The following is a 24159-nucleotide window of genomic DNA, read 5'->3' as shown; positions in this document are numbered from 1 at the left end:
GTGATTATATGACTGTGTAAATAGACTGAAGGCTGTAACGAGGGCAGTAAATGCCGCTGTCGCTGTGTTTCGTGAAGTCTTGACTCGCGCTCGTTTGTAACTGTTGCATCAGGTCTGGTTCTGAAATACGTTTAATATTCATGAGCGGTTTTAGTGTCTCTGTATTGTGTAGGATTAGATCAGGACTGAAATATTTATCACTCAGAGCTCCGAAGCCACAAACAGCCACCTGATACTGTTTCCATTGACAGAGCACAGGTGGCAGAGACAGCAGGTCGATGATTCTTTCAGGACCGCTCAAATGATTCAAGTCAAATTGGATCCTATTTATTTTGTACTTTTTACTGTGAATGGTCCATCAGAACATGTCATAAAAAACGTTCTTGTCTAGTGGAAAACAAATGCAAACAGTATCAGCACAGAAACTAAATTCTACTTATGCAATAATGTTCGTAATCTGCCCTCTTTCTCATAAACAGTGTTTGGAAGTGTGAGTCATTTGAGTTAGTTTGTGTTTTATTGGACTTTCTGTATCGTTTTGTAATGCTATCCTTAATGTTTCTGTGCTAGCTAAACACTGATCCGGTGCATAAATAAATTAGATTATGTGAAAGTAATATGTTATATAATATAAATGTATATCCATCTATCTATCTATCTATCTATCTATCTATCTATCTATCTATCTATCTATCTATCTATCTATCTATCTATCTATCTATCTATCTATCTATCTATCTATCTATCTATCTATCTATCTATCTATCTATCTATCTATCTATCTATCTATCTATCTATCTATCTATCTATCTATCTATCTATCATCTATCTATCTATCTATCTATCTATCTATCTATCTATCTATCTATCTATCTATCTATCTATCTATCTATCTGTCTGTCTGTCTGTCTGTCTGTCTGTCTGTCTGTCTGTCTGTCTGTCTGTCTGTCTTTCTGCCTATCTATCTATCTATCTATCTATCTATCTATCTATCTATCTATCTATCTATCTATCTATCTATCTATCTATCTATCTATCTATCTAATCTATCTATCTATCTATCTATCTATCTATCTATCTATCTATCTATCTATCTATCTATCTATCTATCTATCTATCTATCTATCTATCTATCTATCTATCTATCTATCTATCTATCTATCTATCTATCTATCTATCTATCTATCTATCTATCTATCTATCTTTCTGCCTATCTATCTATCTAATCTATCTATCTATCTATCTATCTATCTATCTATCTATCTATCTATATATCTATCTATCTATCTATCTATCTATCTATCTATCTATCTATCTATCTATCTATCTATCTATCTATCTATCTATCTATCTATCTATCTATCTATCTATCTGTCTGTCTGTCTGTCTGTCTGTCTGTCTGTCTGTCTGTCTGTCTGTCTGTCTGTCTGTCTGTCTGTCTGTCTTTCTGCCTATCTATCTATCTATCTATCTATCTATCTATCTATCTATCTATCTATCTATCTATCTATCTATCTATCTATCTATCTATCTATCTATCTATCTATCTATCTATCTATCCATCCATCCATCCATCCATCCATCCATCCATCCATCCATCCATCCATCCATCCATCCATCCATCCATCCATCCATCCATCCATCCATCCATCCATCCATCCATCCATCCATCCATCCATCCATCCATCCATCCATCCGTGTATCCATAAATCTACGGTATCTATCCATCCATCCGTCCGTCCGTTCGTCCGTCCGTCCATCCATCCGTCCGTCCATCCATCCGTCCGTCCATCCATCCATCCATCCATCCATCCATCCATCCATCTATGTGTGTATCCATAAATCTACGGTATCTATCCATCCGTCCGTTCGTCCGTCCATCCATCCATCCATCCATCCATCCATCCATCCATCCATCCATCCATCTTATTGATTTCTTTAAGAAACGCACCAATTAAAGTATGTTTAAATTGTGACTTAAAGGCACAGATCACCCAAAAATGAAGATTTTGTCATAATTTGTTATTTAGACAGAATTAAATTTTTTAGGTGAAATGTCCCTTTAAGTGTCCAAAGGTTTTTTAGGTCACAGTATAAGTGAATGAAACCATATCAATATCTAAACATTGCCCTGTTTGTGTGTGCTGTCCCACAGATGATCGCCCGGGGGAAGAACGCGTCCGATCTTTTTCCTGCAGTGGTGAAGAATGTGGCCTGTAAGAACATCGAGGTGAGCGAGACAGGAAGCGGCACGGAGCTTACAGGATGTCAGCTTTTCTGGGTGTTATTAAACTTTAATCAAGTGTTAATATGCCATGGCAACGTGGTTCTGCTCATGAGTCACTGTGAGCTCAAGTGCTGAGTCACAAAAACACATGAAACACCACGTCAGAGCTCTATTCACCCCGCTATGCGTATGTGTGTGTGTGTGTGTTTTCTCTCAGGTGAAGAAGCTGGTGTACGTGTATCTTGTTCGCTATGCTGAAGAACAGCAGGATCTCGCTCTGTTGTCCATTTCCACCTTCCAGAGAGGACTGAAGGTCCTAAAACACGCACAAACACATTATTCAGGGTTTCAAACATACTGTTTCATCTCTGATCTCTTTCACAATATCAAGAACATAATAAAAGTCTGCGCTCCGGTTTGCATACTTGCTATTAAAAGTGCATACTGTTCTTTTGAGTATGTATTAAAACTACTGTCTGTCTATTTAGTTAATGCTGCTGATTATCACCATGTTTACAATTCAGTTATGTAAAAATATAAAATAATGCTTTTTTTATATATATAATATATATAAATGTAAATATTTTATATTTTTATTAGTGCTGTCAAATCGATTAATTGTGATTAATCGCCTCTAATACAACTTTTTGTTTACGAAATATGTGTGTGTATATATATTATTATAGTTATATATACGTATATATATAACAAAGACTTTTATGTTAGATTTGACAGCACTCATTTTAATATATTAAAACCTTTATATTTATGTTTGTTAATAAGTGTTATTTTAGTGTTATTTACAATCACTATTATAGTTTTTATTAATATTTTGAATGAGCTTTTATTTTTATATTTTCAGTTCTCATTTTCATTTTAGTTGCATTTTTTTGTCATTTATAAAATTTTTATCAAATCAACTATTTAGATTTAATTTGTTTTTTCTTCAGTTCTAGTTTTTATTTACGTCCAGTTAATTAAGTGCTTCATCTTCAACTGTCAAGGCAACAGAAAAGAAAGAAAATCTTTTCTATATTTTTTTGTATCTAGTATTTATATTTTATTTTATTTCAGCTTTATTTAATTTAACAAGCATGCTACATACTCATGTTTTGAGTATGTATTACTACATCACAAAGTTATATATTTATATATATTTATATATTAGTGCTTTCAAATCGATTAATCATGTATATATTTAAGAAATATTTGCATGTACTGTATATATATTTATATAATTTATATTATATATAAATATTTTATATATAAATATAAAAATAAATCTTAAATATATTTATGCATGTGTGTTTATTTATATATATTTATATATATTATACACAGTACACACATATATTATGTAAACACAAATCTTTTGGATTTTGGATTAATCAATATTAATTGATTTGAGAGCACTAATATATATATATATATATATATATATATATATATATATATATATATATATATATATATATATATATATATATATATATATATATATATATATATATTAAAGCTGCTGTGGTTTTCTCATCATGTTTCTACTCAAGAGGCCTTTAGAGATCCTCATGTAATATTTATTTAAATGTAATATTTACCTGCAAGAGGTTTTGCGAAATAATAAACCCAAAACCCTTTGGCATACTGTTTTCGGTGTACTATGATTTGAGAGGCACTCTCAGATATAAACTTACAGCACATATTATATACAGTAGTATGGAGATTATGCAAATAGTGATGTAGCGAAATGCTCACTCAACACTCAACAAATTGCAAAAGTGTGTCATATGGGAACAAAAATGCCCTCTGGTGTTCAGATAAAGGAAATACCTGTCACACCCTTTAATTCTGGTGTGTGAAGTCACATTATTGAAGCATTAGTTCTCAATAAATAAAATTATTTTCATTGTAACCCCCGATTCAGGACCCCAACCAGCTGATCCGTGCGAGCGCTTTGCGTGTGCTGTCCAGCATCAGAGTGACCATCATCGTGCCCATCATGATGTTAGCCATCAAAGAGGCGGCGTCTGACATGTCTCCATACGTCCGCAAGACAGCAGCTCATGCCATACCCAAACTACACAGGTAGTGTCAGCGTTAGCGAGTAACTAACTGCTCGTTTAGCTCATAATGCTTTCAATTCAATTACACCACCGACCGCTCAAAAGCTTGGGGTTGGTACATTTTTACATATTTTTGAAACAAGCCTCTTATGCTCTCCAAGGCTGCATTTATTTGATTAAAAATACAGTAATAATAACAGTATTTTTACAGTTTAAAATAACTGTTTTCTATGTGAATATATTTTAAGATGTAATTTATTCCTGTGACCAAAGCTGAATTTTCAGCATCATTACTCCAGTCTTCAGTGTCACATGATCCTTCAGAAATCATTCTAATATGAGGATTTGCTGCTCAAGAAACATTTCTGATAATTATTAATGTTGAAAACAGTTGTGCAGCTTAATATTTTTTATGAAAACCATGCTAAATTTGTTGACTTTTAGTTCATTTTGATCGATTTAATGCATTTATTGCTGAATAAAAGTATTAATTTCTTTAAAAAAAAAATCTTACTGACCCCAAGCTTTTGAATAGTAGTGTGTGTAAAAATGTCTCCTAAACATAAATATTTATTAAATAAATAATATAAAAAATGCCTTTTAAATTATATAATATATACATTTATATATAAATATAAATTATTATAAAATGTATATATAAAAACCATATCATATAACTATACTACTATTACTATATATATATATATATATATATATATATATATATATATATATATATATATATATATATATATATATATATATATATATATATATATATATATATATATATATATATATATATATATATATAATCTTGAATGCAGTAAAACATAATTATTAATAAATCAATTTCGAGAGGGTGATAAAGAACCTTAAATATCCCACTAGCAAATCAATAATGATGATTGATATCAATAATGATAAATGTTTTTTATGTAAGAAAGTGTGGAATGATACGAGTGACATTAAAACTATTTGACCACACAAATGCAATTGACCAATCGCAATCAAGAGCTGTATATTTATTATATTGTATATTTCAAGTTGTTTTCTGGTTTTGTAGCTAAATATGTTAGCTTGTAGTTTAACTACTTTAAATGTTCAATATTCAATAAAAGTCAAACTAATTCACGCAGCTGATGGTCATTTTCTCTCTCCTTCATTCAGTCTGGACCCAGAACAGAAGGATCAGCTGATTGAAGTCATCGAGAAGCTGCTGGCTGATAAAACCACAGTGAGTGACAGAATCATTTCAGGTCAGCTCTGACCTATAATCATCACTTCTAATATGATCTTACACATGCTGTGTGTGTGTGTGTGTAGCTGGTAGCGGGCAGTGTGGTGATGGCGTTTGAGGAAGTGTGTCCGGACCGCATCGATCTGATCCATAAGAACTACCGTAAGCTGTGTAACCTGTTGATTGACGTGGAGGAGTGGGGTCAGGTGGTCATCATCAACATGCTCACGCGCTACGCCAGGACGCAGTTCCTCAACCCCAACATCAACGTGAGTATCACATGTGGTGTGTGTATCTGAGGAGGACATCCACTTTTTTCCCCAGGACAATTCCTCTCTTTTATTCTTTTTTTTTTTTTAACAAACCACATACACTCACCTAAAGGATTATTAGGAACACCTGTTCAATTTCTCATTAATGCAATTATCTAATCAACCAATCACATGGCAGTTGCTTCAATGCATTTAGGGGTGTGGTCCTGGTCAAGACAATCATCTGAACTCCAAACTGAATGTCAGAATGGGAACGAAAGGTGATTTAAGCAATTTTGAGCGTGGCATGGTTGTTGGTGCCAGATGGGCCGGTCTGAGTATTTCACAATCTGCTCAGTTACTGGGATTTTCACGCACAACCATTTCTAGGGTTTACAAAGAATGGTGTGAAAAGGGAAAAACATCCAGTATGCGGCAGTCCTGTGGGCGAAAATGCCTTGTTGATGCTAGAGGTCAGAGGAGAATGGGCCGACTGATTCAAGCTGATAGAAGAGCAACTTTGACTGAAATAACCACTCGTTACAACCGATTTATGCAGCAAAGCATTTGTGAAGCCACAACACGCACAACCTTGAGGCGGATGGGCTACAACAGCAGAAGACCCCACCGGGTACCACTCACCTCCACTACAAATAGGAAAAAGAGGCTACAATTTGCACGAGCTCACCAAAATTGGACAGTTGAAGACTGGAAAAATGTTGCCTGGTCTGATGAGTCTCGATTTCTGTTGAGACATTCAGATGGTAGAGTCAGAATTTGGCGTAAACAGAATGAGAACATGGATCCATCATGCCTTGTTACCACTGTGCAGGCTGGTGGTGGTGGTGTAATGGTGTGGGGGATGTTTTCTTGGCACACTTTAGGCCCCTTAGTGCCAATTGGGCATCGTTTAAATGCCACGGCCTACCTGAGCATTGTTTCTGACCATGTCCATCCCTTTATGACCACCATGTCTCCATCCTCTGATGGCTACTTCCAGCAGGATAATGCACCAAGTCACAAAGCTCGAATCATTTCAAATTGGTTTCTTGAACATGACAATGAGTTCACTGTACTAAAATGGCCCCCACAGTCACCAGATCTCAACCCAATAGAGCATCTTTTGGATGTGGTGGAACTGGGAGCTTAGGCCCTGGATGTGCATCCCACAAATCTCCATCAACTGCAAGATGCTATTCTATCAATATGGGCCAACATTTCTAAAGAATGCTTTCAGCACCTTGTTGAATCAATGCCACATAGAATTAAGGCAGTTCTGAAGGCGAGAGGGGGTCAAACACAGTATTAGTATGGTGTTCCTAATAATCCTTTAGGTGAGTGTATAATAACAATATGATATAGTAGCTTATACAAAGGAAGAAAACAATCAAACATATACAGTACACACACATACTCACAAGAGAAAAAAGGACAGCAAGATATAGATATAGTAATGTGCAGGGCTTGACATTAACTCCCACCAAAGCATTCGTAAAAGCCACTTTGGCGGCTTGAATTTTACTTTATTTTACATTTTTCGATTGTAGTCTTTTAAAAAGGCAAACTGTGGTGTTGTCAAAAATATTAATGTTTCGATACATATTGATAGTGAAATATCTGAAACGCTTCCAATACTCACTTTCTGCACAATAGACACAACACAAGCTTTCTCTCTCTCATCTCTCCGAAAGCGAGTGACATACAAACCCGCCTCCTCTCACTCACTTGTTTCATTTGCTCTGGATGGATATTATTACTTTTACAGGGCTTGAATTTCAGTGTGGGATTGCGCGTATTGCGCATAATTTTACTCATTCCCACTGATTTTGTGTTCACACCCAAAGTGCGTGCACATAAAGCCTCTCAGTGCTAAATGTAGTTATTTTTAGCTGCTTATTGCTCTTAAATAGTCAAATACACACAAAATAATGTCAAAATGCCGGTCTTGGCGAGTATCCTTGAAAACACAGTCGGTTATGTTTTAAGTGAATGTAAACAGTTGAGAAAGAAAACGCATGTGTAACAAAATAATGGATCCGTGTGTCAGGTCTTAAAGTGACAGCAGCCTAATAATCCTGCTGCCAAATTATGAGATAATATTAAAAATATCTAAATGGAAGTTTTCTTTGAACTTTGTAAACTTTGAAAAACCACTGGCCACAGTGGCTAGTGAGCAAAAAAAGTTAATATCAAGTCCTGAAATGTAATAGATTAATGTAGTGTAATATATAATAGTAATTCTTTGGTACATTTTAGTGGTACATTTTTCTGGTAATGTTACATAAATGCATAGAGTATTAGATATCAAGACAATTTAAGATAATAATAATCCACTTAATATCTTCTAATTATATATTCACATGTGTGTAAATATATGCAGGAGTCTCTGTTAGAGGACAGCGGCGATAGGGCGTTCTACGCCTCTGATGATGAGGAGGAAGATGAAGATAAGAAAGCCGAGGCGGCCGCCCTACCGAAGAGGAAGCCGTACGTGATGGACCCCGATCACAGACTCTTACTGAGGAACACCAAACCTCTGCTGCAGAGCCGCAATGCTGCCGTGAGTCACTCAATTCTCCCTCCTTTTGCTCGACAACAAATTAATTACAGTTTAGAAACAGTTTCATTTATTTAAAACGTTTTAAATGATTATCTAGAGTATTTAAATTATTATTTAGGCCAAATTGTTTGTTTAAGCTTCTGGTGCTGCGATCAAAAATTACCAAATTTTTTTATTTTTTTATTTTATATTTTGTATTTTTAGGGGATTTTATGGTACTAAATTATATTTATGGAATAGTTATGATCCATTTATTGCATGTTTATTACACTGAAGTGAAAAAAATGTAACTAAAAAAGGTTATAGAAGTTTAAATTTATTATTATGAAAAATACACAAAAATACTATTTTAAAATTGTATATGAAATATATTTTCCAAAGCATGTTTTACTTTAAAACTGTGAGTAAATCAAAGCCATAAATCTAAACAAGTTGTTCTCCAAATTTGAGGTTGATATCTCAAAAAATGAGCTTTCAGTCAGATTTTGTTTGGGTGAAATTCACCTCCTATTTATTTCCAATGCACTCATTTTTGACGGCTAACAATACCAGTGTGACTATTTTTTCCAGGACCATTTAACCTTTTCAAATCATGTCCATGATTTTTTTAGTTCACATAGTAAGTGCCAAAACCTTTACAAAGTTTCATATCATTCTGATATAAAATATTTTAGAATATTTATTTATCTAAAAATATATATTTTGGTTCAAATGTTTAGGTAAAAATATGATTGAACAGTCTTAGATTAGAAATTTTTAGAATTAGAATTAAATTGTCCACTTCCCACAGGGAATTTAATTGGAATGACAAGAGGGGAATTTCATTAGTCCAGTAATTAATTTTGACTAATTCTAACCTATTTTTACCCTGATATGTAGAATAAGTTTTTAAAGCAAATGAAAACAATTAACACAAAAATCTTTTTAAATTTGCTATACAGCTCCGTTAAAAGTCCACCGCATTGTTTTCAGATATTTAAACTAAAATATAAAACTAAAAAAATTATTCTAAAACAAGACGATCTGTTTTCCACCCCAATTTAAATGTAATTCAAATTCATGAATTTAATTGTCATTTCAGTTCTGTACACAACCTTGTTTATTACAGTTGTTGTTCTTTATTTTAAAATCCACTTGTGTGCATAATAGAAAAAAAATGAATGTCCATCAAAATCTGAAACTTAAAGTAATTTTTTAAAAACGTTTTTTCCTACAATTTTTACTTAGTCAATTTGGAAAACAATATTAATGTTTTTTAACAATTACAATTTGCAAATGTATTTTAGTTCAGTGTCAATTTTTCTGAACAATACTACTATTATTATTATTACATATTTTATTTTAAATAATTTTTTTGTTTAACGTTTATTTTCAATTATTCTGATAGTTTTAGTTGTTATCAATACGTTTGTTTTTTATTTTATTTTAATTTGTTTATGAATTAATAAAATGGTTTTTAGTTTAGTGTCAGTTTTTCTCAATTATTAGGTTCGTTTTTTAATATTTTTTAACACTTTAGTACACTAAAGTAGCATCAGTTTTTTTTAACATCTCCTAAATTTGACAAACTGAAGCTTATTTACCAGCATTATAACAATGAGACCTTTTCACACATTACCTCTAAATGGAAAAATATGTTTATTTAGCCGTATACCATAATTAATCTCTCTCTCTCTCTCTCTGTCTCTGTAGGTGGTGATGGCAGTAGCTCAGTTGTACTTCCATTTGGCTCCTAAAGCAGAGGTGGGCGTCATTGCTAAGGCTTTGGTCAGGTTAATGCGCAGCCACAGGTGAGTAATCAATCGCTTACTAATGAAACATAAACACACTCACAAACAGGCCCACGCTTCCTGTTTGATGATATAAGTCGCTGTCATCGGCTGCCGTCATTAGTCAGTGCAGGCCAATTGGCACTAGATGATGACACTGCAGTTCTCACGCTGATTTTGGCATTGGCTGTGGATAGAGAGAGACCCTCAGACAGTAAACATCATCCATCATTCACATGCATCGCTCCAATTAGCCTCTTTTTGAAAATATCATATACACATGAATGTTTTTGAATGATAAACCTCTTGATGTTGTTGTGTCACTGATGTTGCCGTGTGATTTGTGTCTCTGCAGTGAAGTGCAGTACGTCGTGCTTCAAAACGTCGCCACGATGTCCATCAAGAGACGGGTGAGCGATTCACATGACAGTGTAAAGGACATGCGTCACATTGACCTCCAATGCAGATAGAGTCACTGAAGGCCATTATTACCATTTATTTACATAATATGATGAGTATGTATTTTCTGAAAGTCATGACATGCCTTTGACATTGTGTCGTGCAACTTTGTGCACAGTGAGATTGGACCAGTCAGCAAATAGTCAAATTTTAAGGGCCTATCATACACCCGGCGCAATGCGACGCCAGGCGCAACGCAAGTGTTTTTTGCTAGTTTATGCCTTACGCAGTTATCATTTTCACGTGCTGCGCCACGTTGTTTAAATAGCAAATGCACTCGCGCACATCTGTTCACCCATGGGCGTCTGGTCTGAAAACGAGGTGTGTTCAGGCACAGTTTTGAGGAACTGAAATCGACTGCGCCATTGACCAACAAAAACCTGATGTAAAGTCAATAGCGCAGTATATTTTCTGTTATTTAAAGGGTGCGTTAGTAATATGTGCCTATAGGTGGGTACACAACACACGTACACTCTGCTTGTTACACACACAGGGATGCGCAGCAGCAACCAAACATTCTTAAATATTAAAAATAAAAGGATTCCTCTCTGGAGAAGCGTTCAGTCTTTCCTCCATGTAAATAGTGAATCCGCCATGGTGTGAGCGCAACTTAGCCCCAAATCAAGATGTTGGGTCTGGGAACTCACCATTGGCAGGGCTCAATCCGAAAGGCGGGATAAACGGTTGTCTTTCAAATTCCCTCTGCACGCAATAGGATAGCGCTACAACCAACCAGAGCAATGAAGACTGTGAAGCGGAGCTAGTTGATAGATTAAACTTTCACCGTATCCGGTCGGCAAAACTCCGAACACATCTTCCTTTCTTAAGAATGACTTCAGTGCCGTTCTTTGTTCTTTCCTCAAAGAAAATCTTAACTCCAAGTCTTCCAGAGTCGCGGCCAAAGATGATTCGAAAGACCGCTGTTCGCCAGCTTCTTTGTTTACAAGTAGCACAGCGGAACCGCTGCAACTCTGCCGTCATTATAATAAGCCCGCCCACCGACTCTATACACGATCTGATTGGCCTGACCAGAGTTTGGTTTTTCCAGCTCGCAAGCCAACAGAGAGTTGCTAGACAACCCTGGCTGCAAATTACATTTGCTGCCGCTAGGGTGCGTCTAGATTTCTAGGCTAAGCAAGGTTTATTTTTCTCCATTAGGTCACCTGATGGGGTTTTGGTTTCCTTGCCACTGTCGCCTTTGGCTTGGCTTGCTCAGTTGGGGACAATAAATAAATACATTTTTCAACTAAATATCCAAATAAATCTAATTATTAAACTAAATTAACCATATAAACTAAATTACTGATCTAAAGCCCACATTGTCACTGTATGATAATTGAAATGAACTGATGACATCACCTTTTTCTCCGGAACGGCTATACGGCTGAATAAAATTCTGTTGCATTATTTTCCTGTTTAACTCTGTGAAGCTTCTTTGAAACAATCTGCATTGTTAAAAGCGCTATATAAATAAAATTGACTAACCGCAACTGGCTTTTAAAGGGAATGGGAGATGAGACTCTGATTGGTTTATTGCATGTTACACCCAAAACACACCCATGACTCATTAAGAAACTATATATAACCCTTTTAGACCATGCACCTGGTGCGCCGACCGTTTTTCCCATCAATAAACTAGCAAAAGGGGATTCGGACACGCCCTAAGTGCACCTGTGCCATGTGCTCAGACCATCCGCTCAGACCGTTGAAATAAGGCCCTAAATGTTGTTTATCTTCTTACAACTCTTGATCTGAAACTGGATGATTATTTTACATATTGTTCAATACTTTGAGAAACGTTGGTGCAAATCAAATGAAAAGGGTTTAATATAGTTAAAATACATTAGGATTAAATATTTAAACTTAAAAACCCAGATGTGGTGCTTTTTATATGTTCAATGGTTTGTCCTGAAAAGATTTCAGAGTTTTAAAAGCTTATATTTTATTCTTCTGCATAATAGACTAGAAAAAAATATTTGTATGCAGAAGATATGCAAGTATTTATATAAATGCTGTCGCTGTGGCGTTTGAATATGCTGTGTTTTTGTCTTTTAGGGAATGTTTGAGCCGTATCTGAAGAGTTTTTATATCCGCTCCACAGACCCCACGCAGATCAAAATCCTCAAGGTGAAGAGACTCACGCTCAACTGAATCACATCTGACTTTGAAACACGTTTGTTTTTCGCTAAAGAATGCTGCTTCAGGTATTTCGAGTGTTGTAAAGCTGGACTGATGATTTTCTCTTCTTTTATTCACACAGCTGGAGGTTTTGACTAATTTGGCTAATGAGACGAACATCTCCACTATCCTGAGGGAATTTCAGGTATCATTTTGCATATGTTGTTCTTATGGTTTAATAGAAAATAGATGGAAATGAACAGACAAAAACACACAAAATGATGCCAAAATGCCGTATGTTGAAGCACAGTCTAATTTAAATGAGTTAAATGAAGTCTTAAATTAACATAAAGAGAAAATTGAACATGTGTCAGATCAGTGGAAGATAAACCCGCTGCTGTCTATCATGATGATCAAAGAACAAAAGAAAAAGAGAAAATCACTCGCTGCTCTTGACAGAATAACATTTGTAGCTTTAATATGGAGTAATCTATATTTAATTTATAATTTATGCAGTGAAGACTGTGAAGTGTTTGATAACTCAATTTCTGTATATATCCTACACCTGAAAATCTTAAAGCACTGTTTGCAAGGGTACATGGGTAAAAAAAAATGAAAACATTAACTTTTTGTGCATTTAAAAAAAAACAGTCTGACTGGGCCAATAGAAAACATTGAGCCCTGATATATTGAAGGGCAGGTAAATGTGACATTTATTATAATGGGTTTATGTGAAGATTGTTTTAAGTTCGCTTAAATTAAAAGGTGTTATATTATTTAAAGCCCAATAAATGTTTTAAAAAAAGTATAGCTTTCAATTATACTGTATTGCTGAATGCCTATAATTAATGGCTAAAATTGAGAAGAAGAATTAAAATAGAGACGTCACATCAGTAACAGTATTAGTATCAGTAATACTGGCCTTCATTTATAAAAAGATGCCATTACAAGAAATATTTCAAAAATAGGATACTGTCTTTATGTTGTTTCCACATTAATTTGGAGATTAAATGTGAAATTATTACAATATAATAATATATTAACTTTAATGTTTGGTTTCATTAATCACGATTAATTATAGAAAAAATTATATAATATAATATAATATAATATAATATAATATAATATAATATAATATAATATAATTAATATAATATAATATAATATAATATAATATAATATAATATAATATAATATAATATAATAAATATAAAGTCTGGGATCTGTAAGATTAAAACATTTGTTTAAATGTCTTATGCTCACGCTCTGCATTTATTTGATCAAACATGTCGTAAAACATTAATATCGTGAAATATTATTACAATTTAAAATAGCTCTTTTATATTTTAATATATTTTAAAATTTAATTTATTCCTGTGATCAAAGCTGAATTTCCAGCATCATTACTCCAGTCTTCAGTGTCACATGACCCTTCAGAAATCATTCTAATATGATGATTTATTATTATTATCAGTGTTGAAAAGAGTTGTGCTGCTTCATATTTTTGTGGAAACCATCATACTTTTTTTTGATGAACATTAAGTTCAAAAGAACAAAGATTTTATAACATTATGAATGTCTACAGTCATTTTTGATCAACTTAACACGTCCTTGCTGAAAACCCCCCCATAATATTAGTATCAAAAAGTAGAGCATAGTTTTTGAAACTAATATTAAATGTACTATATGCAATTCCTTAAAACCTAAATAATAATATTAAACCATTAAACAATATTGTTTTCAGTTCTTTTTAGAGACTACAAAACATGAAATATTTGCACTTTTAAAAATGTCACACCACATGATTACTTTAGTGAACTGCAAACTAAAAGGTGAGTGATGATGGTAAATGTTAACCTAAAATCTTCATGTTGAGTTTATGTCCGTGTTATTTTGTCAGTCACCCATATTAAGACTGCAGATAACAGTATATTTCTCTGGTAGTGTTTATTCCAGTATATTATGAATAGGCATAGTAATGTATTTCTCTTTTTGTATTCTAGACGTATATTAAGAGCATGGATAAGGATTTCGTGGCGGCCAGCATTCAGGCCATTGGTCGCTGTGCTACAAACATCGGTGAGGTCAGAGACACCTGTCTGAACGGCCTCGTACAGCTGCTGTCCAACAGAGACGGTGAGAGTGTGTGTGTGTGCTAGACCGAATGCAACCCTAGGCTATCATTAATTAACCATAAAGTGAGCGCTGTTCAAGCAGACATCAAGAGTTATTTGCTCTGATGTCAAAAGAGGTTCTTAATATGAGCCTCTGACATACAAATGTTGCCATAAATATACTCGATATGCTTGAAATTGGTCCATCACAGAGACGCAATGCAGTGGCTAAAGTGTCACAATAATGTTCTCTTTAGTGGTGTCTGTCATGTCTGTATTAGTTCTCATTAGTTGCTATAGTTAGTTCATCTGTCTAGCTGTGCATGTTTAGTGTCCTCATCTGCTATGTGTATTTATTCTCCGTGTTCTGTTTGTGTGAACTGTATTGTTTGTGTGAATGTGGTCTTAGTTTGTTGTTTGATTAAAAGGATGTTTGATTTTATTCTCACCATTCCCTTCGTCGAGCGCCTTTCTAAACCGCCTAACCGTAACACAATGATGTCCGTCTGATAATGTTGAGTAATATTTAGAGTGTGTTTTGTATAAAATTGGTGTTTTCAGAGCTGGTTGTGGCTGAATCAGTGGTGGTGATCAAAAAGCTTCTGCAGATGCAGCCTGAACAGCACAGCGACATCATCAAACACATGGCCAAACTCATCGACAACATCCAGGTAGCGCTCTGATCCGAATGACCCACTTTCACATTTCAGACTGTCCCCATAGTCCTGATAATGTGCCTGTGTGTCAGGTGCCGATGGCCCGAGCGAGCATCCTGTGGCTGATCGGCGAGTACTGCGAGCACGTCCCCAAAATCTCCCCCGACGTCCTGAGAAAGATGGCCAAAACCTTCAACAACGAGGAGGACATCGTCAAGCTACAGATTATCAATTTGGCTGCCAAACTGTACCTTACGAACTCAAAACAGGTGAGCGGATAAACATATGTGGCTGTGGCCAGTCTCACAAAGAAGCAGTTATTTATTGTATTAATATTTTGAATATATATATATATATATATATATATATATATATATATATATATATATATATATATATATATATATATATATATATATATATATATATATATATATATATATATATATATATATATATATATATATATATATATATATATATATATAATGTTTAGTTTAACATTTATTTTTTAATTTAATTTATTAATTTATTTTTTATCTTAGTTATTTATTTTAGTATTTTTTAAAAGTTCAATTTAGTAATATTTTTAATGTTCTGAATTTTTATATTTCAATTTGTAATTTTTTTTATTAAAAATAAATAAATAAAGGTTTGAGTTTACATAATATATGTGTGTGTACTGTGTATAATTATTAATCATATATAAATACACACACTTGTATGTATATATTTAAGGAAAAATAGTTATATTTATGTAAAGATATTTATGGTTATATATAATATAAATGATATAAATATATATACAGTATATGTACATAATAATTATACCCAGTACACACACATATGTTATGTAAACAAACAAACAAAATGAATCGTTTGACAGCATATACATATATAAAATATCAATAAAATGTATATATATATATATATATATATATATATATATATATATATATATATATATATATATATATATATATATATATATATATATACATTTTATTGATATATTATATTTTTTTATATATTTATAATATTTAGTTTAAAATGAATTTTTTATTTTAGTGTTAGTATTTTTTTTTTAACTTCCATTTAGTAATTTTAGTGCTTCAATTTAACCTTATTTCAGTTTCCAAGGCAATCTAGTTTTTCATCTAATGTTTATATTTTACATTAATTAAGCTTTATTTCAATTTAGTTTTTTCTTAAATAGTTTTAGTTTTAGTTCATATAATAACCATAACTATATTCATGCTTGCTTGCATGCTGTTTAATATGCTAGGATAAATAATGCAACACACATTAGCAACGAAACCCATACATGAATGTAAACAAGAAAATCAACTGGCAGTAACATTAATCGAACACATTCAAATCTGAGGTTTTCACATTAAAGATACATCAAAAGCCAGTTTAAGGCATTTGAAGAGATTCAGATAACCGATGTCTGGCAGTTTTTTCAAAGATTATGTTTTTAAGATTTGAGCTTTATGTACACCCCTGAAATTATGTTAAAAACGGCTGAAAGACATTGTGGTGGTGCACAGGATAATATAGGGCTGAGTGAACACCTGGGGACATGACTAAAATGTGTATTTTATCTCAAATTTTCTTTAATTTCTTTTTTTATTCTCTATAGGGTAAATTCAGGGTGATTGTGACACTTTTCCCAAGTCATCTCAGTGGCAAAAAGTGTCCCAATCACCCTGAAATCACCCTAATAAATATACAGTACACAATAATAACCCTGCATCAGAGCATCAGTCTGGATGAAAGCTGGAGAGACCCAACAAGACTCATTGTTTAATCAAGCGAGACAATTTCTGTCTGCATGTCATATCAGTTAGACACGCACATTCATTGCCTGTCAGGCATGAAACTCTTGAGACAAAAATACATTTCCCTTTGTTTTTTTCCTTCTCTTTTCTGTCTTTCAGACTAAACTGTTAACGCAGTATGTGCTGAACCTGGCAAAATATGATCAAAACTACGACATCAGAGATCGTGCCCGCTTTATCCGCCAACTAATTGTTCCCACCGATAAGAGCGGTGCTCTCAACAAATACGCCAAGAAACTTTTCCTTGCGCTCAAGCCCGCCCCCGTCCTGGAGTCTCCATTTAAAGGTACCACCTAATCCATATTTCATTGCTCAGTATCAAGTTTGTCTCAGATGTTTCTCCTAAAGTTACTCATTCATATTACTCGTTCATATTAAGATTTAATCTCAGCACAATTTGTGCCGTTTTGAGATCTCTTTGGACCATTAGAAGAAAAATCTTTCTTCGTATCTTTGCAGACAGAGATCACTTCCAGCTGGGGTCACTGTCTCATCTTCTGAACGCTAAAGCCGGCGGATACCAGGAGCTGCCCGACTGGCCCGAATCGGCGCCCGACCCGTCCGTGCGCAACGTGGAGGTGAAGGATTCTGTGTGTGCAGGGAGAACAGTTCTGACAGAGGCAGGGCCAGAGGGCGCAGGGGTGCTTCTCCTACAGACCACCAGAGGGAGCTACAACATGCAAGACCTCCCAAAGAAACGCCCCAAAGCGCTGACAAAAAACACATGCTACTCTCAATCACTTTTATATCGCTCACTCTCCTCGCTCATTAGCATAACCCCACCCTCATAACGCATTAATCACGCACTCTGCATTTCAATTGGGTGGGAGCGACTCATCCTGCAGCCCTATTGGTTGATGTGTCAGTAAGAATTTTCGAAAAAGTCGGGTCCCGGAAGTGAAAATCCCATACATTTTCGCCATAATGGAAATTATTTTTAATAATAACGTAAAAACCTTTAACCACAGAATTAGGGACAGATTTACTAAACAGGGCAAATTAGCGTCAGAGCGCAATTCCATAAAAGCCCCAATGGAAGTGGAAATTAATGAACACAGATGCAGTCGGATCATTTCCATAATGACCAACGCAATCTACCCGTTAGCGTCTGGTTTAAGACGTGCTTTTTTTGGGCAGTAAATGATGGCGCAAACACCAGTAAATTGACAAACGCAAACCTTAGTAAATCACCTTGCATGATTTTTTAAATACTCTCTCCTCCCATAAATGTTGCGTCTGAAAGGGAAACTCCTACTTATGCATATGCAATAATGTCAGCCGCAAAAATATCTGTGTTCACGCCTTTTCAGTGCTAATTTTTCACTGCGTGTGTTTAGTAGTAGTTTTTTAACTCCAAAAGGGGGTTTGCGCTGGTACAACTTGCTACTGGTTGGTTTAGTTCGTGGCTTATAACTCTTAAATTAAGACTTTTTAAAATCTCTATGAGAAAAATGAATGGGACAAAGACTTCCGGGACCAAGGCCACTGAAAAAGTTGTTGTGAACCGTTGAACTTGATCACAGATGATCTTGATAGAGTTTGACTTCGAGCAGAAACGATTAAAAACGAAATTCTAGAATTCTTTGTCCGAATGCTAAAAAGCTACCCAGACAGCATCATAGTGTCGGCCCAGATCCAGGCCACATGTGATTCATTTACACTGCATGGTTCAAGTGACCCGATTCCGATTTTCCCCTCTCATGTGGCACAGATCGGATATGACGTGTGAACGTGTAAGCAGGAAAAAAACGCATGAATTCGGATATCCTCCGATCGGATTCAGGCCTCACTCAAATGTGGTAATAAATCCGATATGATTCGGATACGGGCATTTGCGTAGTGCGTCTGCGTCCATTGCATATCGCGCCGTCTTACTTCCTTTTCCGGGTCAGAACGTCTTGGGCGGTTTGGCCAGTGTATAGTGTAAATGCAAATATCGGATACGGGTCGCTTTTAAAAGACGATGTAAGCGGGTTGTCAAATCGGATATAGTCACCAAATCGAAATTCACCCTTCACGGCAAGTTTGATAGGCGATCTGACCAATCACATCGCCGAATCTGCCATTTTGTCGGACAGCAGTCAGGAGAGTTAGTAGATTAACATCGGTGGACTTGAACTTGGAAAAACGGAGTGTACTGATGTCTTTCCGCGGTTCAAACAACATTTCTTTTAATGTTCATTCATGTTAATTTGACGAATCAATGAACTAGAAGGAAGAGATGATCGGTTCACGAGCAGCTTTAACTGAGGCGCTACAGCGATCACGACACATTAAAGAGCCACAAAACGCTATTTATTGTTTAAATTTCTTAAAAAATTGCAAAATTTGAGACTTTGTTTCATATAAAAAATAGCTTGCTCTGTCCTGACGTGTTGTCAGTGTCCTCTTTGCTCCGCGATGTATTTTCTCTACGCGAAGGTGTGTGTGGTGTGAGAGCGCCATAGCCTGTCGGACATAGCAACAGTAACTAAAGGGGGCGGGTCTTTGCGAACGGTCAATTGTGCTTCATGATCTGCAGTGTAAATGTGGCCTATGCTGCTGTCTGGGTAGAATTGTGGTTCTAGATTTTTCCTTTCAATCACTGTGAGTTCTAGAACAGACACACCCACACAAGCCACTCCTTCCTGATTAATATTCCATGATCAAATCTGCATATGCATGAGGTCTGCACCACACACTGATCAGTCAGGGTCTTGATTCCAGCTTCAGGTTTTTGTCAGCATAATCATGTTTGTTATTTCATAAAGCACTCATCATTCACAGCAGATTTCTCATCTAATAGATGGGTGTGTTATCGGTTATACCCCCTCCAATGTTCATCCACATCCTCGTTTTGACAGTTTGTCTGTCTCTTTATGTTCCCGCCCACCACATTATGCAGCAGGAGGAGGTCATAGACACCAGTGAGGGCCGAATCGGTCTCCTGGGAGACTGGAGAGAGGTGCCCACAAGAGTGCAGTGGCTTCTCTCTCTGTCCTCTTTGTAGTCTGGCCATCCAGCTCGACCTTACTGTACTAAAGTGTGTGTGTCTGAAATCTGCTGACCTCATTTCTTGCCTTGCTAAACCATCACATCACAAAACACTCATATTAATGTTGCACTTCCATTATTGTGACACCAAATGCTCAGCAAAGCATTAAAAACTTCATCCTAATACAGATTTGTTATTGACATATATTGAGTATATGATTAGAGACTTTCTGAAAACTCTAAACAAAGGGGTGAATTCACTAAACAGACACTTTTGCGAGCGATATTCAATGCAAATACCTGTGTATTATTTACTCACGAGTCTACAGAGATGTTTGTGAGCATTTTACATGAAGGAGAAAAGCAATATAAATGTGACTTTCTGCATTTTAAAGAGCGTTTCAGGTGTAGCGATATTGTACCGTCCCAACACAATCTCATAGCAATTCATAACTATTTCACATTTTGGCTAATTGGTGACTAATTTGTATGAATCTCATATGTTTTCGTACGATCTTCTTACGCTGTAATGGCGGTTTAGGGGTGGGGTTAAAGGGATAGTTGACCCAAAAATGAAAATTACCCCATGATTTACTCACCCTCAAGCCATCCTAGGTGTATATGCCATTCTTCTTTCAGAATACAATCTGAGTTATGTTAAAAAATGTCTTGGCTCTTCAAATTTTGAACCATCCATTATAAAATATCCATATTTAAAACTTTATCAAGTAAAATATCTAGCTTTCCGTCAGACAGCCTTCCGTATTCAACTTACGCAGAAAGTGCTGTTCAAAATGCTTACACTACATCCAACATCATCGTTGCGCCAGTTACGCTTTTTCCGTAAGTTGAATACGGACGGCGGTCCGCTGGAAGCTAGATATTTTACTTTATAACGTGTTAAAAATTGATATTTTTCTTACACAAACCCACCGATTCGCTTCAGAAGGCCTTTATTAACCCCCTGGAGCCGTGTGGAGGACATTTATAATGGATGGATGCACTTTTTTGGACTTCCACTGCCATTATAAAGCTTGGAAGAGCCAGGATATTTTTAATATAACTCGTCTGAAAGAAGAATGTCATATACACCTAGGATGGCTTGAGGCTTAATTGTCATTTTTGGGTGGACTATCCCTTTAAGTGAGGACCGTCGTACTTACTTTTTACGATTCGTACGATTCACATAGTACGAATTCATATGAAATCGCCACCTGCCTCGTAAAATAGTTACATTTTCCTGTGAGATTGGGTTGACCGTCCCAGTAGAAAATGTCAGATTGTGGTAATCTGCTGCATTTGTTACCACCTATAGCACTTAGAAACGACTCAAAAAATTGCGAATTGTGCTGTGCAGATTGCTAGCCTGGTCCTTCCAGACTCTCGAACATTTCATTTGTAGAGAGAGTCTGGCCACTCTCCATTGACAAGCGTTCACTTCCTTGAAGGCGGGTACTCTGTTGAAGTTTAAAACTATTGGATCTGCCCAGAGCCATAACCAATCGCTAACGTTTGGTCGTGACGTATGTCATCTCAAACTAGCGCACAACATCAACGCCATCGTTCTTAGCCACTCCCTCTGTTCACTGATTGGACCGGTTACAATTTGACCGGAGAAAACCAGAGAATATACCGCAATCCCAGACAGAATACTGAAGGAAAATTTAAATTGAGCGGAAGTATGTTGGAGGGCGGAGCCAGGCTAGCAGATTGCTTACAGCATTACATTTGATCCATTGTCACCAAATTTGCATAGTGAGTTGAATGCTAAAACAGTCCAGATGGATGTAAATAACGATATACATTTTTAGTGAATTCCCCCCTAAAGGCCCATTCTTACCAAGAACGATAACTAACGATAACTATATTAGTGTCCACGCCAACGGGCCATAATGTCCTGTTTATTATAAGCGAGCACTGCTTGCGTCGTTTGCTTTCGCGCTCTTTAAACTCCGGTGGATTCTGATTGGCTGTAAATGTTTTCATCGCTCATCAAACTGTTCTGACTCAAACTATATTGTTTTTCTGTGCCGTTATTGTTATACCTATGAAACTTTATGGTTATAGTTATGGTCCTCGGTGTGAACGGGCCTTAAAGGATTAGTTCACTTTTAAATAAACTTTTGCTGATAATTTACTCACCCACATGTCATCCAAGATGTCCATGTCTTTCTTTCTGCAGTCAAAAAGAAATTAAGGTTTTTGATGAAAACATTCCAGGATCTTTCTCCATATAATGGACTTCAATGGGCTCCAAACGGTTCAAAGTCCAAATGACAGTTTCAGAACAGCTTCAAAGGGCGTTAAACCAAATGATGAATAAGGGGCTTATCTAGCTAAACGATCAGTTTCTGCGAGAAACCGAGCAGTATTTATGCTATTATTTTACCTCTTATCAGACGAACCTGATAATCTCTGAGCTCCACCATAACTTCCGCTAAGTGAGGTCAAAATACGAGCGTGGTCATAGAGGTATACGTAGATGCCTCATTAGCGCCTGCACGGATCAGTAGAATGAGGCATCTATGATCGATATATCTATGACCACGCTCGTATTTTGACCTCACTTAGCTGAAGTTATGGCGGAGCTCAGAGATGATCACGTTCGTCTGATAAGAGGTAAAATAATAGCATAAAAACTGCATAGAAACTGATCGTTTCGTTAGATAAGACCCTTATTCATCGTCTGGTATCGTTTAAAGCTGCACTGAAACTGTCATTTAGACCTTGAACCATTTGGGGCCCATTGAAGTCCATTATATGGAGAAAAATCATGGACTGTTTTCATCCAAAAACCTTAATTTCTTTTCGACTGCAGAAAGAAAGACATGGACATCTTAGATGACATGGGGGTGAGTAAATTATCAGCAAAAGTTTATTTAAAAGTGAACTAATCCTTTAACACTTTCAGTTGCTTTGACTGAAGCTGTTAGCGAAATATGGACGTGAAACGCATCCAAATATACGTGCTAATCTGTTGACAAGTGCAACCTGAATCCTTGTGTGTACTTTTTAAATCTTTTTTCTTTCTTTCTTTCTGTTCTGTTCTTTTCTTTCCTCTTCTTCTGGCCATCTCACAGCATCATTCTTGCGTTTCTTTTTATTCTTTCCTGTTTGCCAGGTTATTAGGCTGCTCGAAAGAGTCACCACTTTAACCAGCGTGAGTCTGTCAGTCACCCTTAGCGTCAGACCCAAAGAGCTTTTGCCACCAGCCTAGCGTAGCGTCTGTACTGTGCTAGTTCAGCCTTTCCCTTTCCTCAGCCCTTGCTCTACGATTAAAGACCTGAATCCTCAAAAAAACACCTCAGAAATGGCCTACAGCACTGATGCTAATCGCTAATTACGCTATAAACATCCATCAAAACATGCTAATTCTAGTTTAAAGTCAAATGAATCTTGGGTAATTCAGTGCTGGAGGTCTTTGGGGGTCTTTTTTAGGATGTGATTTCTTTAATTATACGTGTTAGCGTACACAACAAGAATAAAAGTGGCCATGAATGCACAACCTTCCCTGCTGTAGACACCAAACACTGAGCGGAGAGAGATGCAGGTCTCAAGAAATGTAATTATATTAACGTACGAGTGTAAATGAAGACGTTTGCTGCTAGTAAAGAGGCATTCATGGCCGTTATATGAACCTCTCTCTCTGTCTTTCTCTCTCTGATTAGGTTCTCCAGATGTATTTGAGCTTATTTTGATGGTTGTTTTGCGATCTCTTTTGCAGATTCCAGATTGGAGCAAATGCACAAGCCGGAAGGATCGTAAGGAGAAGAAAATTGAGAAACCGTTCTACTCGGACTCTGACGGAGAATCCGGCCCGACCGAATCAGCAGATAGCGGTAACTGTGGCGAACACAACTTGTCTTGGGGGAAATTTACTAGCTATAT

General features: G+C 35.9%; 1 protein-coding gene across 1 annotated transcript in view; it reads left to right on the top strand.

Moving 5' to 3' along the window:
* ap3b2 (adaptor related protein complex 3 subunit beta 2) overlaps positions 1 to 24159 on the top strand; it is a 64538-nt gene that overhangs the window by 34720 nt on the left and 5659 nt on the right. Inside the window, exons 3-19 of the mRNA XM_079809566.1 lie at positions 2156 to 2230; positions 2445 to 2540; positions 4152 to 4312; positions 5461 to 5527; positions 5617 to 5799; positions 8162 to 8341; positions 10034 to 10131; positions 10466 to 10520; positions 12625 to 12696; positions 12830 to 12892; positions 14691 to 14823; positions 15363 to 15472; positions 15550 to 15726; positions 17398 to 17584; positions 17758 to 17876; positions 23393 to 23431; positions 23996 to 24132. Of these exons, the coding sequence (XP_079665692.1) occupies positions 2156 to 2230; positions 2445 to 2540; positions 4152 to 4312; positions 5461 to 5527; positions 5617 to 5799; positions 8162 to 8341; positions 10034 to 10131; positions 10466 to 10520; positions 12625 to 12696; positions 12830 to 12892; positions 14691 to 14823; positions 15363 to 15472; positions 15550 to 15726; positions 17398 to 17584; positions 17758 to 17876; positions 23393 to 23431; positions 23996 to 24132 (1952 nt within the window). The remainder of the gene's footprint in view (positions 1 to 2155; positions 2231 to 2444; positions 2541 to 4151; positions 4313 to 5460; positions 5528 to 5616; positions 5800 to 8161; positions 8342 to 10033; positions 10132 to 10465; positions 10521 to 12624; positions 12697 to 12829; positions 12893 to 14690; positions 14824 to 15362; positions 15473 to 15549; positions 15727 to 17397; positions 17585 to 17757; positions 17877 to 23392; positions 23432 to 23995; positions 24133 to 24159) is intronic.

The sequence above is a fragment of the Gobio gobio genome, assembly GCF_949357685.1.
Source record: "Gobio gobio genome assembly, chromosome: 25".
Taxonomy (NCBI): domain Eukaryota; kingdom Metazoa; phylum Chordata; class Actinopteri; order Cypriniformes; family Gobionidae; genus Gobio; species Gobio gobio.
Note: the sequence above shows the minus strand (reverse complement) of the source record. Positions and strands in the feature narration are given on the sequence as shown.